General features: G+C 44.6%; 2 protein-coding genes across 4 annotated transcripts; one reads left to right on the forward strand and one right to left on the reverse strand.

Moving 5' to 3' along the window:
- The first annotated feature begins 2947 nt into the window (after positions 1 to 2947).
- On the forward strand, positions 2948 to 10639 carry NEU4 (neuraminidase 4). Of its 3 annotated transcripts, XM_083615172.1 has the most exons (4): positions 2948 to 3161; positions 5796 to 6022; positions 7532 to 7787; positions 9283 to 10639. In XM_083615172.1, the coding sequence occupies exons 2-4, from the start codon at positions 5822 to 5824 to the stop codon at positions 10332 to 10334; spliced, it is 1509 nt and encodes a 502-aa protein (XP_083471298.1). In that variant the 5' UTR covers positions 2948 to 3161; positions 5796 to 5821; the 3' UTR covers positions 10335 to 10639. The 3 variants fall into 3 exon arrangements, with proteins under 3 accessions (XP_083471298.1, XP_083471299.1, XP_083471300.1); XM_083615173.1 differs by lacking the exon at positions 5796 to 6022; XM_083615174.1 differs by lacking the exon at positions 2948 to 3161 and having other exon boundaries at positions 6011 to 6107.
- A 2075-nt stretch (positions 10640 to 12714) lies between these two features.
- TM4SF19 (transmembrane 4 L six family member 19) lies at positions 12715 to 24074 on the reverse strand. The gene is made up of 6 exons (XM_083615005.1): positions 23785 to 24074; positions 19824 to 20015; positions 18502 to 18582; positions 16950 to 17134; positions 15371 to 15560; positions 12715 to 13912 (listed from the first exon to the last, which is right to left on the reverse strand). The coding sequence occupies exons 2-5, from the start codon at positions 19998 to 20000 to the stop codon at positions 15371 to 15373; spliced, it is 633 nt and encodes a 210-aa protein (XP_083471131.1). The 5' UTR covers positions 20001 to 20015; positions 23785 to 24074; the 3' UTR covers positions 12715 to 13912.
- Positions 24075 to 24637: the final 563 nt, after the last annotated feature.

The following is a 24637-nucleotide window of genomic DNA, read 5'->3' on the forward strand; positions in this document are numbered from 1 at the left end:
CAGGATGCCCTCACTTGTCTACATTCCTATTTGCAACCAGTCCAGGGGGTGGAACTGGCTATTGTATTAATTCGTCCTTGCAGTACTCCACAGGGAGGAGCCAGAACTGGTTGGTTCTGCTAGCCATTGCCCCAGCTCCACCTACTGTTGGTCTCCCCTGCCCCTCCCACCCCACCCCCCCGTCACAGTGGTTCAAGCCACCACTGTATAGTCTCAAGTCTCAGTGGTAAAGACTCTGACTCATCACATGTGGGTGGTGGAGATTTTATTCCAGTGTTTGCCTAATTCGGCATCTTTGGTCTAATCCTCTTTTAAAGCCATCTAAATTGGTTGTCATCACTTTGCAGTGCTCTGGTCCCCAGTAGCTTGCAGCCACTCCTCTTTTTAGGTAAAGGTAAAGGGACCCCTGACCATTAAGTCCAGTCGTGGCTGACTCTGGGGTTGCGGCGCTCATCTCGCTTTATTGGCTGAGGGAGCCAGCGTACAGCTTCTGGGTCATGTGGCCAGCATGACTAAGCCACTTCTGGCGAACCAGAGCAGCGCACAGAAACACCGCTTACCTTCCCGCAGGAGTGGTACCTATTTATCTACTTGCACTTTGACGTGTTTTCAAATTTCTAGGTTGGCAAGAGCAGGGACCGAGCAACGGGAGCTCACCCTGTCGTGGGGATTCGAACTGCCGACCTTCTGATCGGCAAGTCCTAGGCTCTGTGGTTTAACCCACAGCGCCACCCGCGTCCCTTCTACTCTTCTTTTTAGTACATATCAATAGATGAACCAAGTCATTTTACTCAGTTACTCAATGTGATGCTGTGATCTTCTAAATATGGGGTGGGAACACACATTACAACTCACTGAATGACTATTTTTATAGAAGGTTCAAGTTCCCACAGCCTTGTTCATGGTTTCATCATCCTTTAGTCAGTTTTGCTCTTATGCTGGAGAGTTACTAGATAACCATTATGGCTCTGAACCATGAGGTCCTCTGAAATCAATTTCCGGCAATGTATTGAAAGCTCATTTTGTTTGGTTTCATTCCATCTTCTAGGCCTTCAGTTGTCACAGCCCCCTTTGTCCTCAGGTTTCTTCTCCTTGCTTTGTTTAGTCTCCGCCTCCCCGCTTTTCTTAATGGGAACATTTGGACTCAGCTCAGTGAACTGGAAGTAACTCTGTCAGCATGAATCCTAGTCGCACAACATGTCAATTGATTTGCGACTGAAATCAAAATGCAAGAAAGTCTAGCCTATGTTACCAACTGCTCCAGTTCAAGAAAAACAGCAGTTTAAGTCCCCAAATGCATGGTGGTTAGGAATGAGGAATAAATTAGAATCAGTTCCCACTCAAAGGCATGCCCGCCGACTTCACACTTCCTGAAACAATGCAAGAACCAAATCACAGCCATCCTTCAAAATCTGCACTTCTCCAAATTTCTCAATGCAGTTTTCCAGGCAAGTACAAGAATATTCCGGTAATAGGGTAAAGTTGCATAAAATGCATATATTAGTTGTTAGCTGAACAATGCTAGCTTATGCATGTTTACTTGGAAGTAAGTCCCACTGTGTTCAGCGAGACTTGCTCTCTAGTAAGCATGTTTAGGATTGCAGCCTAAAGCAATTTTTGTAAAGGCTGGGGAAAGCTTGACAAAATGCAGAAGGTGAGGGTCAGGGTGATGGCAAAGGTGAAGGGCACTGCAAAACATCTGACCAAAAATTGTTTGCTAGCATGAAGGACATGAGGATAATGCTAATTCCTGTTTCTGAGGTTCTAACACCTTTATCAGAAGCCTGGAAATACCGTATTTTTCGCTCTATAAGACACACTTTTTCCCTTCTAAAAAGTAAGGGGAAATGTGTGTGCGTCTTATGGAGCAAATGCAGGTTGTGCAGCTATCCCAGAAGCCAGAACAGCAAGAGCTTATAGAGCGAAAAATACAGTATAGAGTACAAGCTCCCTGCAATGTTTCTAGATAATTGTCTGATGAGAACAGTTTAATGACATGAGCAGCTTTTCATTAGGAAGTAATGCATTCCGTATATCAATAAACTATCAGAGGCATATGGACTGCAGCTGACATTTTGTGTACTCATAATGTGTACACTGGTGGCACTGCATTGGAGTCAGAGTAAATGGTAATTAATGTGTACACGGTCTAAGTCAATAAATTCTGGTGCTTACACCCTCTCATCGAAGCATCCTCCAAACATAAATATCAGTTGCCATCTGGTACCCTATCCAGGTCACCCATCCTACTTTACGGACCTCTGGGGTTGTCTAGTTCAAGTACCGTATCTCTCTTACAGTTCTTCATCTCTAAAGAAGGAACAGCAGGCAAGTCTTGAAACTGCCCATCAGCCAAACAGAGAATTATAGGTAGGTAGGTAGGTAGGTAGGTAGGTAGATGTTATTTGTTATCTGTACAAAGTATGGCTTTGTAATCTACACAGATGTTACAAAGGATAAGACAGTTTCCCCAGAATTCCGTTCCCAGGCTTTCCTTTGAGGAAGGAAGGGGTGGAATTCCGATAATAATGTCGCTCTTACCAGACTTTAAGGCTGCTAGTCTGGTTTCTTTCCATTTGCACAGATAAAAGCAGAGTAAAGCCACATAAGCCAATGGGCTTACTCGAGCAGCATAAATATTAGAGTGGTGAACATGACATTCTCCCTTCACTGCCATTACACTGGACATATGATTCTGATTATGGAGATGTGCGGCAGATGAAGTCCACATATACAGACAGGTAGGTATGCCCCGCGAGAGTTTCCCAGTTAGTTAAAAAAATTAAAATAAAAGGGAAAGTGATGGTCACAGGTATCTGCACATGGACATTGCTGACTGTGTCCTCACTGTGCTCTTGACAATGAAGTCTTTGTCCTCCATTTGCTGATTAAGCTGCTGGCTGCTGGCTCAGTGCTTTTCCCCCAACCATGGAACAAGTAGCAAGCCCACTGGGTCAGAGGTAGAGGGAAGCGGGGGTGCTTGAGAGTCAGAACGTGACGAATGAAATAAGGCATCACATAAGCAGTGAAGGAAGCTGCTGAAATTGCATCGGTCAGCAAAGCGGAATTTGTAAAGGGCTCATATGAAGACAGATCAACATAAATAACTTATCAGTGGCTTTGGGGACAAAAGACAACCTACCAAGCAGAAAGGGGGCAAGGTTTGTGGTTTCGTGCTTGTTTTTCTTCTGTAGTCTCCGTAAGTTTCTAGATGTCTCCTTCCTTATTTGGGGCATGCCTAGATGGACTAGGATTTTCTCCCTCCATTCCTTAAACTTGTAATATCTCTTCTTCCAAGAAGGGATTAAGAGGAGATTCTGCAGTGTAGTGTGGGCACCTCTCCCGTCTTCCCCCTGCCTTTCAGCTGCTACCATCCCCTCCCCAGATAGTGTATCGTGTGACACTCACCCTACTTCCTCTGAGAAATCATAAAATAGTGCAGAGTCCAGTGCTTACCTGGGCCATTCCTGTTTTTTCCGATACTTTGCTCTTTCCTACCAAACCACCATCTGGCATACTGCTCTTGGTGGCCTCCATTCAGCTCCTTTGAAAAAAAGAAAAATCACACAAAGAGCGATACAAATGTTTTGTCTACAGTGTTCAAAAAGCTATCTGTGTGGACTCTTTGGTACTATAGTGGGACCTAAACCTTTCTCCTGAAATTTATGGATCCTACAATAATTATGTGTCTGGTTACCATTTTTAAATGAAGTTGTTTTTCACTTATTAATTTCTTGTCACCTTTGTTGTGTTATGAGCCCCTGCAGACTTGCCTGCTAATGTGGGCATATCCTGCAACATCTCCTTGACACAATAGTGCATTAGGTAAAGATAAAGGGACCCCTGACCGTTAAATCCAGTCGCGGACAACTCTGGGGTTGCGCGCTCATCTCGCTTTACTGGCCTAGGGAGCCAGCGTTTGTCTGCAGACAACTTCCGGGGCATGTGGCCAGCATGACTAAGCCACTTCTGGCGAACCAGAGCAGCGCACGGAAACGCCGTTTACCTTCCCGCCGGAGCAGTACCTATTTATCTACTTGCACTTGACATGCTTTCAAACTGCGAGGTTGGCAGGAGCTGGGACCGAGCAACAGGAGCTCACCCCGTCGTGAGGATTTGAACCGCCGACCTTCTCATTGGCAAGCCCTAGGCTCTGAGGTTTAGACCACAGCGCCACCCGCGTCCCAGAGTAGTGCATTACTGGTGGGTTTATTCCGCTTTAGTCTAGTTTAGTTAAACATTATTGCCGTCTGGTGGGGCTGTTGCAGAACAAATGTACAGTAGAAGAAAAATAAACCAGAACATTTTGCAGCAGGAAGTTATGGGATATGCGCTGACTGGAAATAAAGCAGGGTGACCATCCCAAAACATTTGGAGGGGCAAAGAGTGTTAAAATCAGGATTGTGTCTAACCACCCAGAAAGCATCATGAGCACAAATCATCATCAAGGTGCAACAAAAAGGATGTCTGGAGAGGTGCTGTGTCTATTCCTCTCGTGTTATTGTTTCTATTGTGTTTATCTATAGTGATGGGTCCTACATGCCTCTTGCCAATTTAACTCTCTTGGTTAAGTTGCCTGTTTTTGTATTGTGCATGGGAGGCGATGTGGGTTGGGATCCTGGGACATCATCCCAGCATACCGGCCATCACTGCTTGTCAGTTAGTGATTGCCAGGCATGACTAATGTGGAGCTAAGCATCATCAAGAATTGTGGGTGATGGGGTAGAATGGTCAAGGATGAGGTGGGAGCGGCTGCTGGTGAGTCTGCTTTAGATTTTACTAACATTCTGTTTTGGGAGATGGGAAAGCATAGGATTACAACAACTATGTTGTGGTGGCTGGCATAGCAAGACCAGAAGATCACAGTCACATCCACACTGTAGATCAGGGTGTCCAAACTAAGTTGTTGACCTTTTTCTAGGATTGAGGTTGTTGACCTTTCTTATGATTTTACCCCAAAGTTCTTGAGCTTTTTTAGGGTTGAAGTTCTTGAGGTTTTTTTAGGATTTTACCACAGGAAATAAACAGCCACAGGGGCCAGATTAAACCAACTGGCGGGTTGGATTAGGCCCCTGAAACAGACTTTGGACATGCCTGCTGTAGATTGACAGATTCACCCATCCCTAGTTACACAAAAAAGTCTCTGAGCAATTGATAACATATTAAAAAAATAGACATAAGTAAAAATACATTATAATACGAACATATTCGAACGAAGACACATACAAGTAATAAAAAATACAAAAAGCAACACCCCCCATAACAGCAGCAGAAAGCTTTGGCAGTACACTAACAGCAAACAACACCATCATAATTCATCCAAAGTCTGGGGAAAATGTACGTGTTTTCCTGGCACTGAAAAAATGTCAGTGAAGGCGCAAGACAGACCTCACTATTCCACAAAGACGGTTTATTAAAAGAATTTGACACAGAGCTTATTGGTAGCGCTCTAAAACAGGCCTGCAGCAAGCTCTCTCCAAGGTCAGGGGTGGGGAACCTGTAGCCTCCCAGAAGTTGTTGGACTCCAACTCCCATCATCCCCATTCCAACATGGCTGGCTATCGGAGATTATGGGAGTTGTAGTGCAACAACATGTTAAGAGCCACAAGTTCCCCATCCTTGTCCTCAGCTAAAGGAAGAGATGGAATTAGGCGTCTGGAGACTTGGGTGCACATTGATTTGCTGTCCTTGAAGACAACACACACCCTTCACTGAGTTCACAGGTTCTTTGCTTACAAAGAATGTCTACTGTGTGGTTTTTAAGTTTTAAGTCTGCTCTCTCTTTGGTATTTTAGGGCTTTCTCTCCTTGCTGCAAGTGCAATGGGCTCTCGCCATTTCCCTGCCCGGACAGTCTTGTTTGAAAGGGAGACGAGCGGAGTGACATACCGAGTGCCAGCGCTACTCCACATCCCTTGCGTTGCAAAGCTGCTGGCTTTTGCCGAAGAGCGGCTCAGCGTTGATGATGCTCATGCCAACTTACTGGTGCTGAGAAGGGGCACTTTCTACAAGAACTTTGTGGACGTAAGACAAAATGAAGCTAGTTTTGCTGACACCGTATGACAGGACTGAAACTTAAGGCATAGAGGAAATTATCTGTGACATCCTTGTGAGTTTCCCACAGGCATCTGGTTGGCCACTTTGAGAAGAGGATGCTGGGCTAGATGGGCCATTGGCCTGATCTAGTGGACTCTTCTTATATCAGTCTCTGCGTTGCTGTTTCTTTGTCACTTCTTTTGTTGTTAGGAATAATATAACTGGTGCCTCTTGATGCTCTGAAACTCCCACCTTGTTCAGCCAGGCATATAGCAACCATAATTGCCAGGAATGGACCAGAGCAAATTAAATGATAAATAACAGGTTTTTTCACTCACCATATTTAGATCCTGCTGCAACCAGCTCATCTTGGCTGCACTGAATGGTCATTTTTCTTATGCTTCATGTGGCCTGCAGTAGAGTAGAGTTTGTTCACAGGTGATGGTTGACACGGTGCTCTTCAGATGATAACTTAGGCATAAAATTGCTGTTACAGATGATGGGCAAAGCTTTCTTTACACCCCACCAGGCCCAATGCTTGTCAACAGAGGCAGTGTACATATTCAGCTCCTTATCATTGAATGATTAATACTGAAAGGACCAAAGTTCAAGTTATATGTGGAATCAGCCCTAATGGTTTATGGATACCTTTAAAGATAGAAGTTGCTCTCACTACTGCAACAAAAACATAAGAAGACCAGACCAAAGACCTGCCTAGTCCAACATTCTGTCCTCACAGTGTCCAACCAGGTGTCTAAGGGAAACCAATAAGCAAGACATTAAAATTGGATATTAAATTGAACTCTACCATCCACTGCACTGCCCACTGATAAACCTCATTTCCATTTCTTGGTCTCAGTCTTTTCATTTGTAATACAGGGATAATATGGATATGTCCTACAGGGTGGTTGTTGCAAGGGTTACTGAACTAATGCCGATAAAATGCTTTGAATACTTAACAGTTTTGTATAAACAGTTCTGTATAACCGTAATCATGTTACCCATCTGCTTTTGGGTATTCTTAATCACTCAAGGGATTGATTGGTGCCAGTAACACTGGTGTAACTGATTGGCTTAACGTCAAGCACTTTTAAGCTTTCTTCTCTTTCAAATACTACCTAACACAATGTGATCTTTCCTTTGGAATGAGGAGGGTCCCAGAGAGAGAAGCCTCCAACCTCAAAGATGGTCTCCTGATTAAAGCCCACCACAATAACTGAGAATAAATTATCTCAATGAATAGAATATTTCTGTATGATCAGACAAACACAAGATTGCTAAATCAACACCTTCACACAATTCCTTATTTATCTTTGAGGAGTCTCTTTTCCTTGTTTTTACTGACCAGCTATGAATTAATCTCTTGACCAGATGAGCAAACCTTATGCAATAATGGATTCCTATTTCAAATGAAGTGATTAGTTTTTTTCAGGGGAAGATGCCGGGGGGGGGGGGATGAATTGGCTTCCTAACTCTTTTACCGTTTTTCTTTGCCAGTGGGAAGATATGCGAGCCCTTGAAACAGCAACTCTGGCACATCATCGGTCCATGAACCCTTGCCCTATCTATGATGAGCTTACCGGCATGGTTTTCCTGTTTTTCATTGCTGTGCTGGGCAGAACCCCTGAAGCCTTTCAGATCATCACAGGCCAAAATGCTGCCCGCCTCTGCTATGTGACTAGTTCTGACCAGGGCATCAGCTGGAGCCATGTGACTGACCTCACCCAGCAAGTTATTGGCGTGTCCATTGAAGGTACGAGACACAGGAGCAGTTTACTTACTTACTTAATTACGGTAATTATGAAATGTATATCCCACTCTTGCTCCCAGAGGAATCCACAGTGGCAAACAGCAAGCAACAAAACAACAACAATAATAAATCTTTAAAGAATCTTAAAAATAATTTAAATACAGATCCAGGCTGGGAAAGATCTCAACTTAAAAGATCTATTGAAAGAGAATATGGTCTTCAGCAGGCACTGAAAGGATGACAGCATACTTACCAACTGACCCAGAAAACAAGGACACCCCATTTCCCACCGTGACAATACAGCAGCCATTTGGAGCACCTTGGTCTCGTGCAATTTCGGGCCAAGAACTTGCCCCCCCAGCACATTTTCTGGGCCCGCAATCTTGCACAGGATTTTGGACCAGGAAAATTGTGTCCTGGATTTGGGCCGCATTGTGCTGGAGGGTATGCAACAGAGACAGTGCCTGTCTATTATTCATGGGGAGCAAATTTAGAGGGTTGGTGTCAGAATACGAGAGGCCCAATTCCTACATTGTCTGGAATAGACCTCCTGATAAGGTGGTATCTATAGGAAGCTCTCACCTGCAGAGCACAGTGATCAACTAGATATATAAGTGGTGAGATAATCTTTTATGTTAATAAAGGAGAAGGGATACATTTAATGAGCATTCATTCTGATTCGTTTGTGGGAAGGTTGGATGATGTTGCATCAAAGCAAGCAACTTGCCTGACACTTTTTTCATTGTAAAAGCTTTGATCTTTGGGGGAAGTAGGTTTGTTGCACAAGAGCTCCCAACCAACTATAATTATGCTACCCGAATTTGTTGATTTGTGACTGAATCCCTCTCCAAAACAGTGGCAATTTGGGAATGCCCAAAGAGTTTTGTGGCACCTTAAAGAGTAACACATTTATCAATTTACTATAACTTATCCAGAAGTTTGATTGTTTCCATGTGGCATTAAATCAGAACAATGGTTTCTTGTCCCACTAGAGGTGTTCACTGACAGAGCAAAGTTTGGATGAGTGTGCTCTCCGCTTTGTGTTCATTTTGCATACCATTAAGCTTTAATTGAATTGTCACAGACTACGTATTTGGAACATCATTGTCATTTGACCCCACCGTTTGCAACTTTATTTCTTGACATGTCCTCCTCACTTGTCAAATGAGAACAACACTTCATGCATCTGATGAAGTGGACTCTGTTATACAAAAGCTCCCGCCATAATAAATGTGAACTTCATTGCCACTTCGTGGAAGGGCCATAGCTCAGCAGTAGAGCGTCTACCTTTCATGCAGAGGGTCACGGGTTCAATCCCCAGCATCTCTAGGTAGGACTGGGAGAGACTCCCTCTCTGAAAGCCTGGAGACCTGCTGTCAGTCAGCACAGGCAGTCCTGAGCTAGATGGACCAATGGGTCTGTCTCCGTATAAAGCCGTTTATATTCATGACTCTTTGTTGTCATTGTTCCTGACCCTGTCTTTTTCCTTTTGCTTCAGACTGGGCCACTTTTGCGCTAGGCCCCGGGCACGGCATCCAACTGAAGTCAGGCCGCCTGCTATTGCCAGCCTATGCTTACCACATTGACTGCAAAGAGTGCTTTGGGAAGCTCTGCAAAACCACCCCTCACGCTTTCACCTTCTACAGCGATGACCACGGGCAGAGCTGGCAATTTGGTGAGTTCATCCCAAACCTGCAGACCGTCGAGTGCCAGATGGTGTCGGTGGATGAGGAGGACGGCAGCAACGTGCTCTATTGCAACGCCAGGAGTCCTCTGGGCTTCCGGGTGCAGGCCCTCAGCACGGATGATGGGGCCGTATTTCACTCAGGCCAGCTGGTGCAGCGGCTTGTGGAGACCCCACACGGTTGCCATGGCAGCATCATCGGGTTCCAAGCTCCACTTTACTATTTGCAGCACAACACTTGCGAATTCCAGAGAGACACCTGGTCTGATAAAGATGTGGGCTTCCTACCTCAGGGTTGGTCTGATACGAAACACCCACCTAGCCTTGCCTCACCTACCCCTTTTTTCTGCAGCCAGCCTCTGAGCCACCGGCAGCCTCAGGAAACAAGAACTTCTGGTGCCTCTTCTGGTCACATCTCATCAGGTAAAGGACATGCTGATCTAGAAAATGCTAAAGCTGGAAGTATTTCGCAATTGGGCTTTTCTTTCCAAATGCCAACATGGGTGCTATATTGCCACCCAACGAGCTCCAGATCCCGAGTCAACCTGGGGATTTACCTCAGCACTTTTCCTAGGGATGCTGACAGCTGGACTGAGCCCTGGGTTATTTACGAAGGCCCCAGCGCCTACTCGGATCTGGCCTACATTGAGCTGCCTTATCCAGATTTGTCAATAACTGGGATCCCAGCCATAGCTTTTGCCTGCCTGTATGAGAACGGGGTGCGGTCTCCGTATGAGCAAATCTCCTTCAGTATGTTCACGTTGCATGAAGTTCTTCAGAACATTCCTCTCACAACTTCTGCCCCAGGTTTGAAGCAGCCGTCAGGCGGTAGAAAGAGAAAGGGGAAGAGTTGTGTTATTTCTTAAAGATCATGGCAGAGGGCCAAACTTAATGTCATGCTAAAGATGTCACTAGAAACCATGTCAATTTTTATATTGCTAATATCAAGCGCAAAGGCAGATTTTCATAGAGAATGCAGCAAGCAAGAAGGAGTAGAGGTTTAATCTTTCCCTCCTGTTGTATTCTGCTAACTGAGTTTGTGTTTTGAGAATTTTGCCCCTAGGAGCACCCAGTAGCTGAGGAAGGAGGTGGAAGGAGGGAGAAGAGAGAGGGAGTTAATAATATGATTGAGAATGTGGCTGGAGGTTATCAATAAAGCTCTCTTTGAAAATCATTAGAATATCTTTCTTCTGGTTGAAGGAATAATACAAAACCCCTACAAGTAGGAAAGCATAATGCAAAAGCCCATGGGATTCTTTCCAAAAGAATTATCTCAGATATCCATTCAGTCTCCAGTTCTTATGCTATCACCGCTACTTTGCTTTCAAACAATGGAACACACAAAGCAGAGAAAGTGACCTATTCACTTAGACCAGCCTTCTGTATTGGCTTTTTGCAGGGGGCGGGGCGGGGGGGGGCAGGGAGAGGGAAACCCCCTATGTGCCAATGGATGCTGATATTAGCTAACGAGATTTCGTTCAGGACTGTGGTATTAGCTGTATACCCCCTCCCTGGCACTAGCACTTTATGCATAAAAAACTCCTGCACATTAGATGCAAAGACACATAAATGTCACATCTACTTTAGCCCTGTAGTAAGAGAGTGAAACCTGTCAATTTTCTTAAAGGTCTTCCTGAGCAATCAGGAAGCTGGCTAGCTTGGGCCTGCCACCTGCTGGCCAATGCTTGACCATTGTGTCTAGAAGAAAATTCTCCCCTGGGATGGGTTTCCAAGTCAGGCTCTAGAGCGCCTCCAGATTGCTGCTTTATTGCAGGTGTATTCTGCAACAAACTCTTAACAGTGCATTAGTGGCGGCGGGGGGGGTGTTTCTGCTTTAGTTTGTTGTGCAATGAATGCTTCCCCAAAGCTTCCAGGTTATTGCTGCCTTGGAGGGGCTATATTTATGGGCTAATAGCCGTAAATAAATAAATTGAATTGAGGGGCTATAGCATAACCAAAGCAGAACAAAAATAAGCCAGAACATTTGTGGTATAAAAAGTTACAGGATTTCAGCAGGAAGTTACAGGATATGCACTGAATGGAATGAAGCAGCGCGACCACCCCAAAGCATTTGCAGGTACAAATGTGACGGCCTGATAGCATAATGAGCACAAATCATCATTAATGTGCAATAAAAAGGATGTCTGGAGAGGCCCTTTGACCCAATATTAGGGCATTAGTGGTGGATTTCTTCTGCTTTGTTGTTTTCTTCTGCCTTTGGGGGAGGGGCTGTTACCAATTACCAGTTCGTGATATCTCAAAAATCTGTTTACAGTGGTACCTCGGGTTAAGTACTTAATTCGTTCCGGAGGTCCATTCTTAACCTGAAACTGTTCTTAATCTGAAGCACCACTTTAGCTAATGGGGCCTCCTGCTGCCGCCGCGCCGCTGGAGCACAATTTCTGTTCTCATCCTGAAGCAAAGTTCTTAACCCGAGGTAGTATTTCTGGGTTAGTGGAGTCTGTAACCTGAAGCACATGTAACCTGAAGCGTATATAACCTGAGGTACCACTGTACTGTATTAAGCCATCATCTGAAAACTCCTTTGTTAGTTTCACCACTTTTTATGTGAGAATAATTAACAACGTCCCCAACTTGAGGTGAGGCAATAGTGTTACAGTACAGTCAATTCAGGTGTGTAAGGATTGTGTCACAACTGAAGTGAAAAATAAACACTTGAGGGAAGTGAAGGACAATGGGGAAAGTATGGAGAATGCAGCCGTCCAGAATGAATGCTATCTGACTTCTCAGGAACAAAAAGAGTGGGTGAATGGTATCAGAACTGAAGAAAAGTGGCATCTGGTAGCCCTGAATCCTTTTATAATAAGTATCATTGGCTGAGATAATTTAAAAATGTATAGAAAAATAGGTATCTTTATTTATTTTCACACAAGTTTTCAGCAGCTTCAACCAACAAGGCCACCTATCATGGTGGCAATTAACACAAAACAAGGTCTGAACATAACACAGCTAGGCAATTGTTTTCTGACATGTTTTGAATGTTATGGAAGAAGAAATACAGGTCATCCCACTCAAAATATACTCCCCTCTCTCTTGAAAATAACAAGTCTCCTGAATCTACTCTTGTAACAGAAGGTAGGGTTGCCACATTTCCAAAGATGAAAATCCGGGCAAAGTTGTTGAGCTTATTTTTGGGAAAACACGGACATATGGCAGCCCTACAGAAGGTATACAAAACACAGACCTGGAAGCACAGCTCTCCTGCCCTTCCCTTCCCAATTCATCTTCAGCAGCATAATCGGAAATATTGCAATTCTTTTAAAATTACCTGTTCGTACAGATGTACTGTACATTTGTTTTCCTTAATTTTAAACTAATTAAACACCAATCTTAATATGAGTATTTAAAAGTATTGAATGGATTTTGGGGTTGTGCGACTTGTCAACTCTACACATTCCCTTCATCCAGGGGTGAGGAACTTGTGACCTCTCAGATGCTGCTGGCCTCCAACTTTCATCAGCCCCAGGCAGTCCAGCCAATGGTCCAGGATGTTATCTAGGAACATCTGGAAGTCCATAGGTTCCCCTTCCTGGAGGGTGGGAATGTGTATGGTTGGCAAAGAGAATTCAGGAAGGCAGTTTCCATTTCTGCAGCCCTGCAGGGCCTCAGGGGCCTCTCATGTGAGCAAAACAGATTAGAACTGTCTCCTTGATGTTGCTCTGTCTTGTTCCTAGACCATCCTTGCCTTTGCTTGAGAAAATGTACACATTTCTAGCATTTGACTAGCTCTAAACTTTAAATTCTGACTAAAGCAGCACTGATCCCTTTCTTAGACCAATGTATTAGGTGGCTCTTAGTGGTGCCTCTTTCCACTTGCCAACCAATCCATGACACGGACCTGTGAACTGATGATGCCACAAACTGAAAAATATGTTGCTCATCAGGTTTGGCCTTCTCACTTGAAGGGGCTGTGGCACGGGAGGCAGAAATTAGAGCCCCAAAGCCAGAAGACCTGATACAAACTGAACCTGTGTGCAAAAAATCTCTACATTCATGCCTCCTGTGTAGCCATTCCCCCCCCCCCCCCAGAACATCCCAACATGCTTTCTGCCTTGATTTCATGCCGGCAGGAGTGTTTGAATTTTAGAAATAGCAGGAACACGAAAATGTGTTCATTCAACATAGGAAAGGAGGACTTGGGTAGATGTTAAGTATAAATAATTAAATAAATAACACAACAACAGTACTAAATCTCAAAGCACAGAGATCAATAAACCCAGGACGTCATTCTAGATCTGTGACACTGTAAGCATTTCCTTAGTGACAGCTGTTCCAGACTACATCTCCTGACAGTAGCTGACAATGATGCCCATGGAAGACAATGATATTCCTTGCACTGAAAGGTGGGTGATGGCTCATTACTGTCTGGCAAACAGCATCTTGAGGCTTCAGGAACAACAGAGGAATCAGAAATGCGCAGAGGCTGCAGCAATGAAAGTTGATGATTGCGGATACAGGTTAATGCACATATCTTTGTAATCTCACATACAGAGATTAAGTAAATGAAGTCTGTCATCTTGATCCTAAAGAACTGATGTTGCAAACAATAAAAGTGTGGGGGCCAAAGTATCTGAGTATGCTGGTCTGCATGTTTCACAGAAATCTTCATCAGAGTTTGACTCAGTTTTCTCTTAATTCCGCCCCCCTTAAATATATACTCCCAAACCTATTTAAATTGGTTCAGTAAAATATATAGTGCAAGGGTGATTAATCTGGAGTCCTCTAAATGTTGCTCGACTACAACTCTCATCATTCCTGACCATTGGCCATGCTTGCTGGGGCTGATGGGAGTTGAAGTCCGTTACCTCTGAAGGGTCACAAGTTCACCTCTCCTGATATAATGTAATTGCAAAAACGAGGGAAACAAAATGAAATGTCATTAGTTTCAAAACTGCTCAAGGGCATGCTGTTTTCAGCTGTGAGCTGCCAGAGCTAGAACTAGGAACCAGTGCATTTTGCTCAGGGCTGGGTAAAGATCTGTGTAACTTTGGGACTCCATGTTCTAAAATATTAGGAGCAGACGTTTTATTCTTCTGTCCCAGAATCCTAGATTTCTTTCACGTCTCCTGCCTGCCGTCTTCTTCTCATTCCATCTTGGGATGTAATCTTTATGGCTACAACTTTAAGACTTCTTTTGTTGTTATTTTTTAGTGCCCTCCCTTGCCCTTCTCACTACTTTGTGTAACATCCTGCCTGTTTAAGAGGTCTGGAGCAATCAAAAGCTTGCTCACTATTTTGTGATATTTTGATTGGCTCTAGCAAAAATATTGCTGAATTGTGGGTTTTAGCATTCATCTTATGGGCCCACACAACTTCCTTTCCCCTCTTCTACTATTGCTGACTCTCCCTACTTACTCCCCAACTGCACGTGTGTGTGTGTGTGTGTGTGTGTGTGTGTGTGTACGTACACACACACACAGCAGCTTTCCAAGCATCCACAAAGCTATTTGGTCTCTACCTACTGCTTAAACCACCATCAGAACCCTGCTCTATCCCTTTTAATATTTCTAGACTAGAGTACAAAACAGACTGGCAGCAGCAGCTGCATGATGCAATATGAGCCTAGTGATCTGTATCTTCGTTGCATGTCTGACTTTTATTGCTGCCTTTTTGGTAATGTGGCAATATGGAAGATTTCTCTATTGGTCAACCAGCATTCATATTATGTTATTCCCCTTCCCACTATCACAAAGTAAACTACTCTGACCAACTGCTACCCTTCTTATTAGGTATCTGCGTTGACAAAGGTAGAAGGAATGTCAGCAACCATCACTTGCTTCAATCTTCCCCTGTTGGTGTGTGGATGCAGGCGGAGGGACCATTCACAAGCCATATGCAACAACAACAACAAAGTTACAAAATTTTAGTGGATTCCTGTTACCTATTTCTTTTCACATAAGCCACAGAAACATCCAAAAAAGCCATTGATGATCTGGAGAACAGCAAGGACCATTTCCACTGTGCTGATGATTAAGAGAGCCGAGAAGAAATAGACATTCCAGCTCACAATATTACGTGGCTCGATGCACACTTTGTTCCAAAGGGGAGGATCATACAAATAATTCCGAGTCCTTAAAGGAACAGATTTTGAATGAGAAAGTTGTAAGTGAAGATACATTATAAACTAAGGATAAGGGAAAGCTGTTCATTCAGGAGATGATATTTTTGTACATTTTAAAATAATAATAATTTATTATTCATACCCCACCCATCTGACTAGGTTGCCGTTGCCCCAGCCACTCTGGGAGGCTTCCAACAGAATATTAGATAAAGATTTCTGGATTTACTGGGTTACTGAGTATGCTGTCCTGTGCTCCATTTTTCCTTGAATGGTTTTACATTTACAATATAATATTAAATATTGTCTTCCCTGGTTGCATTGTCTCAAGACCAAAGACATGTGGTTGCCCTTCCAACACCAACATTGTCTAAGTTAGTAGCAGTAATAGTAATTCACCTGGACGGAAGACCTCTCTGCCTTAGGATTCCTTGCACTTGCAAGTGTCGCTGCTTTGTTGACATCCCGGTTCTACTGACATTCCATTATGATAGAGTTCCTCAATAAGTGATCCATGCATGCTGAGACTCCTTCACCTTTTCCCTCCCAGCAACGTTATCCCTGCATATTCTTTGGTGCTTGTTGCAATTGCCAGTGCCCCCAGTCCAGTTTCTCTGTATATGTTTTGATGCACAGGACAGGGAATATTCCCCTGGGAAATAGCTCAAGCTAGCCTCACAATTTAGTTGACCAATGCCAATACGGTCTCCTGAGCTGCATGAGCCACATTGAATGGGAGTCAGTAACAGAGAACTTGTTTGGAAACACTGACACCGTCTATATAATTGTTCTGTCTTCAGGACCAACAATATACAGAAAGCCATATGCCCTTTCAGACATCCTTTTTATTGTGCATTCATGATTATTTGTGCTCATGATGGTACAGTAGTAGTTCCGCTTACGTAACCCTCTGGTTATGTAAACTTCGGGATACGTAAGCGGCAAACCCGGAAGTATTTTACCAGGTTTCGTCACGTGCGCATGCGCAGAAGCGGTCCTCCAGTGGCGGAAACCTTGGGATCCAGCCTGACCTCCGGAACGGATCCCGTCCGCAACCAGAGGTACCACTCTATTGGGGCACTCTATTATAGCATAAGAGGGGTCCCCTGGACAGCAATACTGCAGTATCACTCAGGAAGCATTACAGAAGAATTAATAAAGTGGAATGATGTTTGGGCAGTGCAGCATCCATTTAGTCCTGCAGAATAGACCTGGCAAAATCCCCACCTCTCTGGAGGGGCCTATCATCAAGTCATTGCTTGTGGCTCATTTTTTTGGCCTTGACTCTGAACTCAATGGAGAACGAGTCTCAGTTTTCACCACTAAGCAAAAACAGCTCTCAACACAGGTTAATAGGCATTGCTCTTCCATAAAATGACCCATGACCTCCAGGTTTCTTTACCTGATGTTTGAGGACTGACTGTGTGTTTGAAGGAATGGATAATCCCACTGAGTCATCTGCGTCCCATTGTGGGTGGTGGAGCTATAAAAGCAGAGAGGTCCCTCTGTCAAGCCCACACCAGACAAAACAAAGCAAGCAGCTGATCCCAGCAAGGCCAGTCCTGATAATACAATGGAGAGAAACATCTGTGGGCAAAAGAGGCATAGAAATTAAGGGCACTTCCAGATGACCTGATAACCGAGCATTGATCCTGACTTGTTTGCAAGGAGATGAGATGGCGATGGCTATTTAATGAGCGCTTACTCCGTTTTGTGTTCCAGCGCAGTTTCCTGTCACTTTCCTTATCATGAGAAGTTTGATGTTTTGAGGAAGTGGGATTATTGCTCAAGACCTCCCAGTCATTGATAATTGTGTAACCTGAATTTGCTGGTACGTGACCGAATCCCACCCGAAGGTATTGACAGCCTGGAAGTGGCCTAATTCCAGTTATGCAAGACCCCTTCAACTGTACTACTGAACCTCAGTAATTAGGAGCAATGGGAAGGGAGATTGGTTCTAAAGGGCTTTATGAAAATGACCTGAGTAGTTATGGTAACTTCTGGTTGCTATACTACAGACACCAGGTTTTTTCCCCTGCTCCAGCAACAGGCCGCAAGGCTCCTGGATGGGGGAATGCACCCTCCAAGTTTGGATTAGAGTGGAGCATGACAAGGTCCTTGACCTTGGCAGTGACTAGTGGAGTCAGGTTGAAAAGTGTAGTGTCTGGTCCATTAGGACAAATAGGACTTCACCATTAACCTCTTTCATCCAGCCCCCATCTGCCTGCCTTCATGTTGACAACCAGTCTAGGGCTGGCACTGCTTGTCAACTTCCTTCTTCTTGGTCTTCAGTCATATCAGGACCATACTCTCAAAGCACTGCAATATTCCTTTAACAGTCTCCCAAACAGTGTTTTTTTTTTCTTTTAAAAAAATGTTTAGGGGTACTCTCATTTTCCTACTCATATTGAAATACTGCCCCTCAATGATTCTCAAAATATTTAGGGGTATGCGTACCCCTGTGTGTCCCCCAGAAAAAAGCACTGCTCCCAAATAATCCTTGTACAGTGTTACTTTGGGTTACAAACACTTTGGGTTACAAACACTTCAGGTTACAGACTCCGCTAACCCAGAAGTAGTACCTTGGGTTATGAACTTTACTTCAGGATGAGAACAGAAATTGCACGGTGGGGGCAGCGGGAGGCTCCATTAGCTAAAGTGGTACCTCTGGTTAAGAACAGTTTCAGGTTAAGAAAGGACCTCTGGAACGAATTAAGTTCTTAACCAGAGGTACTACTATAGTCACTGGGAGACCCCCATTCCCCTCTCTGAGCCACAATTTTCAGAGTTACCTGGGAAGAGGAATTGATTGTGAAACCACTCTGAGAACTATGAAAATGCTGAACCGTGTACAGTATCGAACTGGAACTTTGTCAAGAATCTTGACTGTTAAGCCCTGCCGTTAAAGCTGAGGGCCTTTCATCAGCGGAACAAATGAGCTACCACCCTCATACCTTTTGGCAAGTTCCACAAGTGCAGGAGACATTCTTTCCCCTGAATCCAATAACTGTGATCTGAACTGCGGCTGGGAAGACCTGTGGAAGACAGAAGTGATTCAGAATGAACACCCTTCTCTGCTAAGCGGCGGGGTGTCAATTTGATTCTGTTTGAATCTTAATGAGAAACTACCTCATTTGCACTTCTTGAACCAATACACAAATTGAAACTTATTGGGGTGGGATTCGGTTAACAACTTTCGCTAGCTCTGGGTAGCCCAGCAGCAGCATGGCCGCAGGTGGAGTCCTGTAGTTGCGATCTTCAGTCTGGGAATCTGTGTGTTTGCTCATTCATACTAAGCCAAGCAAAGCAGGTCAGAGGGGCTTGCAGGAACCCTGGAATGTAGCTCACTGCAGAACATAGCAGACATATATATATTAAAAAAAAAAGTGCAGCAGATCACTGGAAGAAACGAGCCAACCAGAGAATGCAAATCAAATGAAACCACACTCATGACAGCTACTCTCTCTCTCTTTTTCACATGCAAAGCAAACATGGAGTAGCATGTCGCACAGAAGAAGCATGCACAGCACCCTTTCAATGCACATGGGTTAAACGGCTATAGCTCAGCCATCCTTTTTGAGAATTTTCAGAAATCTGGGGAAGAATCCAATTAACTTGTTCTGCCGACAAAAGGATGTATGGCTGTGGAACATACCTCCCTCTCCACAATGCGTGCCCTGTGTCCTCCAAATCTGCTCCAGAGGGTTGGTGGGACCCCTAGGACAGATTTAGGGGTCCCATGGGGGAAAGGGGGGGAGGGATGCTCCATTACACAAGTGTATATCCTTGCGCTGGTGGTAGCACTACATTGGATACAACCCTGGTCAATTTATACAAGATATAAGATACTGCATGCCAAACTGCCATTGGATTGGACAAATTTTCTTCAGAGTATCATGAATGGAATTTTCAGGCAAAACTGAGAGCCAGTGTAGTGTAGTGGTCAAGAGCAGTAGACTCGTAATCTCCGCTCCTCCACATGCAGCTGCTGGGTGACCTTGGGCTAATCACACTTCTCTGAAGTCTCACAGAGTGTTTGTTGTGGGGGAGGAAGGGAAAGGAGAATGTTAGCCGCTTTGAGACTCCTTCTGGTAGTAATAAAGTGGGATATCAAATCCAAACTCTTCTTCAGTATATCCTTGCTCTGCATGTAGCCTGCCCACCTCCAATGACAAAACCTTGTTTGGTTATAAACAACAAAACAGAAGACAGAAGACAAAAAGAGCGGGCCTTACAGTTTCCTATGCAGATTCTTGACAGAAAAATATCCACTTACCAATAAGCCTCCTCCCCACATTCCTGGCATCAGCATAGCTTTCTTTGTGATGTGACCCATCTGTAGATAACGCCATTCCCAACTGGGAAAGAGCAGGAGAGTGTTGGCAACAACAGAAAGCAGGCCCAGGGTCAAGAGGCATGGCCCCAGGATCCTAGCACACGTCCCCACGCACATTGTCAGCAGAGAGCCCTGCAAAGATGAAGAAAAGAGTCACAGACTGTGTAAGCATTTCTGTTTTCTCTGGCTTTAGAGCATTTTGTTTGAGTACACATGATCCAAAATCCATATGTGTCCTGTAGTTTCTTGAGAAATACTGCCGATCGATGTGCTTTCCCTCAAACCAGTGAATGACACCGTTGAAATAAATTTCATTGCCAGTTTGCGCATGGAGTGAGGTACGCCATCTTGTCCTTTGCCAGACTGCCCCAGCCCCAATGGTCTGCACTGGCTGTTAAAGGGTCATGTACAGATTAGTCAGAGACACAAGACTCACAGAATACAGATAACTACACCCTGAAAAATTGTTAAAAGCAGACCAGGAATGTGTCCATAAGGTATTTTGCCGCCCCCCACACCGTCAACAGGGCAAAGGGAGGGAGAGTTAAATGGGATGGTTTGCAAATTTCCTAATGTGAAAGCATCATTTCCTCTACTTGCAGTGGTTGGGCTGTAAGTGACATTGTTTAAGCCGTCAAAAATGGCACTGCCCTTGCATAAGAGGGAGGTTTGCAGATGTCTAAAAATATCTTTAAAGCCTATGTGGTGTGGGGGTGGAGACTCTTCAAAACAGCTCAATAAGCAGAGTATACTGAGTGGTCAGGGCATGGAATGCTAACTGGTAGTTGGGGAGATGGGGCAGGGGAATGGAATGGAGTATCCTGAGCAAGAACATTTCACACCACATTTTCTAGCAGGTCCCACCCATTTATTTTAAGGCTAGATGTGCCTCGGACAGCCAGGCTGATGACAACTCTGCAATGTTAGTTTCCTGCCCAAAATACCCTGACCCTCTCCTGACTGTCTTTCCCATTACCTGGGCATGCAGTAACATGTCATTGACACATGAATGGCACATTTTAAATGGATTTATACTGGACCATCTAGTCATCACTCTACTTGATCAGTGATGTTTCCCCGGTGCTTCTGCAGCTCAGTTGGTTAGAGCGTGGTGCCGATAACACCAAGGTCCCAGGTTTGATTCCTGTATGGAGCAGCTGCATATTCCTGGGGTTTGGATTAGATGGTTGCTCAGGGTACCTTCCAACTCTGCAATTCTATGACTATTGCATCCAAACTTTAACTTTGCTCATTCCATCGTCCATGCTCCTGCCATCCCCGCTTCCCTTCCCCACAGCAGTAAGTCAAACTGCAATGCCAGGCCACCAAACTTCCATTTACACACTTTAAAAAACTTTGTTTGGGTTATGACTGGTGTGTTAAACCATCCTTGTTTGCAGGGGGGCGGGGGGCAGACCACAAGAATGCCAGCATATGGCATCTATAAGAAGTATGTGGGAGAGGCACAAGAGGGCAAGTTTCTCTCCCCACGCCTTTTCATGTTATTTGTGCTACATTGCCATGCAACCATATCACCATTTGATTTTGCCACTTCTAAAGTTGTGGGTTAAACCACAGAGCCTAGGACTTGCCGATCAGAAGGTTGGCGGTTCGAATCCCCACGACGAGGTGAGCTCCCGTTGCTCAGTCCCTGCTCCTGCCAACCTAGCAGTTCGAAAGCATGCCAAAGTGCAAGTAGATAAATAGGTACTACTCCGGTGGGAAGGTAAATGGCGTTTCCATGCGCTGCTCTGGTTTGCCAGAAGCGGCTTAGTCATGATGGCCACATGACCCGGAAGCTGTACGCCGGCTCCCTCGGCCAATAAAGCGAGATGAGAGCCGCAACCCCAGAGTTGGTCATGACTGGACCTAATGGTCAGGGGCCCCTTTACCTTTACCTTTTAAAGTTTTTATGTTCAGGCTGCGATTCCTGTGCTAAACCGTAGCTCCTTCCAACACCCCGACAGGAACGCTGCTATACAGCATTGACAAAAAGTTTGGGAGAGTGGGTGTGTCACAAAGAAAGGCATTTAATTTGGAACATTGCCAGGGTACCCTAGTGCTATAGTGCAACAAAAGCAAAATAACAGTAACAATCAGAACATCTGAGGTACAAAAAAACATAAGATTTCTGCAGGAAGCTGTGGGCCACGCAGGAATTGTTAATGAAGCAGCATGGCCATCCTTAAACTTTTACAGGCACAAATAGCATTGGATGCAGGAGTACATTTAACCACCCTGGTACCTGCAAGTCAAGGGCACAAATCATCATGAATGCACAATAAAAAGGACATTCAGAGCGCGGCCCCCCCGTTCCTTGTTATTCTTCTCTCTCCCAGGTGAGTGGTTTTGATTGCCTTCTCCTATTTTCCCAATAAACAGCTTCTCCTTAGGTCACAAAATTGGTAGCTGACGTATGTTTGGGAAAAGATGCTCCCCTACCCAAATCCCATATAACTGCTGTCTCTTTAGGCAAGAACTCCAAAAACCTCTGGAAGTTCAGCAAAGCATGATATCCTGCACAGAACACCCCATACCACACCCATATAATTCAGCATGGCCCTTCCCCTCTGGAGACTTATGGCTATATGTTTTTTAAAAAACACATATTCCTTACTCCCAAAGAAATTCCAGAAGGATGTATACAACTTAACAACTTCTAACAGTTACAGTCGGAGATTATACAGGACTCTCACATACCCCCACACACCAGCACCTAGTGAAGAAGACCTCTTTATTTCAGCTGGCATTTCAAGTAAAGACCCCCCACCCCAAGATACACACCAAGTTTATAGTTAATTTTATCTAGTTTTATTTGTTTACTTCATAAAATTTATAAACCACTTGATTGCAAGAAACCTCAATGCGGTTTACAAAAAGATTAGAGAAAAAGATAATTTTGTCTCTGTTCTGTTGCCTTCTTGCACACCAGTTAGAGACTATGGGTTGCCATATGTCCTCTTTATCCAGGACAGGTCATTTCACGAGAGTCGTCATAGCAATCCATAGTTAAAAGTAAGGTAAAGGTAAAGGTACCCCTGCCCGTACGGGCCAGTCGTGTCCGACTCTAGGGTTGTGCGCCCATCTCACTTAAGAGGCCGGGGGCCAGCGCTGTCCGGAGACACTTCCGGGTCACGTGGCCCGCGTGACGAAGCTGCTCTGGCGAGCCGGCACCAGCGCAGCACACGGAAACGCCGTTTACCTTCCCGCTATAAAGCGGTACCTATTTATCTACTTGCACTTTAGGGGTGCTTTCGAACTGCTAGGTGGGCAGGAGCTGGGACCGAAAGACGAGAGCTCACCCTGCCGCGGGGATTCGAACCGCCGACCATGCGATCGGCAAGCCCTAGGCGCTGAGGTTTTACCCACAGCCCCACCCGCGTCCCAATAGTTAAAAGTAGAGGTCGGCAAATGTGTCCTCTTTTTTGCTCTCTAAAATACGGCAACCCTACAAGTAGTATATAAATGAAATAATAATAAACTAACAATACTGTGTTTCCATCTGGATAGCCACATACTATTGTAAATGGGACACTGAGATATCACAAAAGGGTGGTAGACATCAGAGTTTGTTTGTTTTTTTAATAACTGGGTTTCCCCTATAAACGGTAAATCTTGATTAAATGGGGGCAGGGAGGAGGGAATATGGGTTGCCATTGGATGATGACAACATTGTGTGAGCACTGCAGAAACATGAATGCATGAGGAGTACTGATCTATTATACAGCCAGGAAGAAGCAACACCTGTTTCAGTTTATAGTCTAGAAATGTCCTGAATCCATCTCAGCTGGGAAATGGAAAGTGAATTCCAGTTTCAGGTTCCTCGACTCTTTTGCCACCACAGCAAACCCACCATCAGCTGGTCCTTACAGAATTAATTCTTCCTAGGTCTTTCACTTACCTTTGAGAAATAGAAAGCACTGATGCAGATCCAAGGAACTGGTGGTATCAAAGTTGCGCTCAGCTCCAAAGGTTGTTGCCGTCGTTGCAATAATCCACACAAGAGAGGTTTCTCTGGAAAGGGCACCAACAGCTGGCAACTATTTATAATCTTCTGGCGACTGAAACCTGGGCAGGCCCCAACTTATTTTCTCCCTAGATGGTCAGACCTGGATCTAACTAGTTTTTTTTTAATCACACCAGTCACATGAACCCTTCTTCCCATGATGGGCAAGTCCAACAGCTCCGTACCGTTTTAAAGGAAAAAATTGCCCATAGAGGGAAATGACAAATGAGTGATTAGAAGAAAACTGTTTCTGTGAGGAAGTAGGCTTAAGGGCGGCAGTTGTACATGAAGCAAGCTTGCAACATGCTCAAACAAAACACTGCTAGAGGGACATTGGTGCTGCTCTGTTGCAACAAAAACAATAAAAGGGTCTCTCCAGGTGGTTGTTTATTGTGCATGCAGTCCACATGGAATCAGCAGCATGAAAATGCCCGCTTATTTTGCCCACCACCACCAAGAGACGCAGATTTGCACTGGGAGGGGGGTCCAATCATGTTAAAAACAACAGCGGTTGCTACATCCTTGACCACCAGGGATGGACTATCAGTGGGTCACATGACATAGGAGGTGCCCAATAGGAGCTGATTACCTGTCTGGTATGTGAAATTGCCACTAATGCCCCAGCCAAAGCTGCCTTTCTTCACACTGCAATTAACAAGAATGCACATATGTTATAGAAAGGAAGCCTGTACAAGCACATATATAAAATCCGTATAAAAAATCTGTACCTGTTGCCTTGTGGGACATC

This window comes from Podarcis filfolensis (assembly GCF_964270895.1).
Source record: "Podarcis filfolensis genome assembly, chromosome: 5".
NCBI lineage: Eukaryota > Metazoa > Chordata > Lepidosauria > Squamata > Lacertidae > Podarcis > Podarcis filfolensis.

Excerpts from the sequence above, each read along its gene's own strand:
- TM4SF19 (XM_083615005.1), bottom strand. The coding sequence starts at position 20,000 with ATGTGCGTGGGGACGTGTGCTAGGATCCTGGGGCCATGCCTCTTGACC. Across the intron at positions 18,583-19,823 it reads TGTGGGGAGGAGGCTTATTG|GTCTTCCCAGCCGCAGTTCA; the intron begins GTAAGTGGATAT and ends TGTCTTCCACAG. Across the intron at positions 17,135-18,501 it reads CTTGTGGAACTTGCCAAAAG|ATGTTTCTCTCCATTGTATT; the intron begins GTATGAGGGTGG and ends TTTTGCCCACAG.
- NEU4 (XM_083615172.1), top strand. The coding sequence starts at position 5,822 with ATGGGCTCTCGCCATTTCCCTGCCCGGACAGTCTTGTTTGAAAGGGAG. Across the intron at positions 6,023-7,531 it reads TCTACAAGAACTTTGTGGAC|TGGGAAGATATGCGAGCCCT; the intron begins GTAAGACAAAAT and ends TTTCTTTGCCAG. Across the intron at positions 7,788-9,282 it reads TATTGGCGTGTCCATTGAAG|ACTGGGCCACTTTTGCGCTA; the intron begins GTACGAGACACA and ends CTTTTGCTTCAG.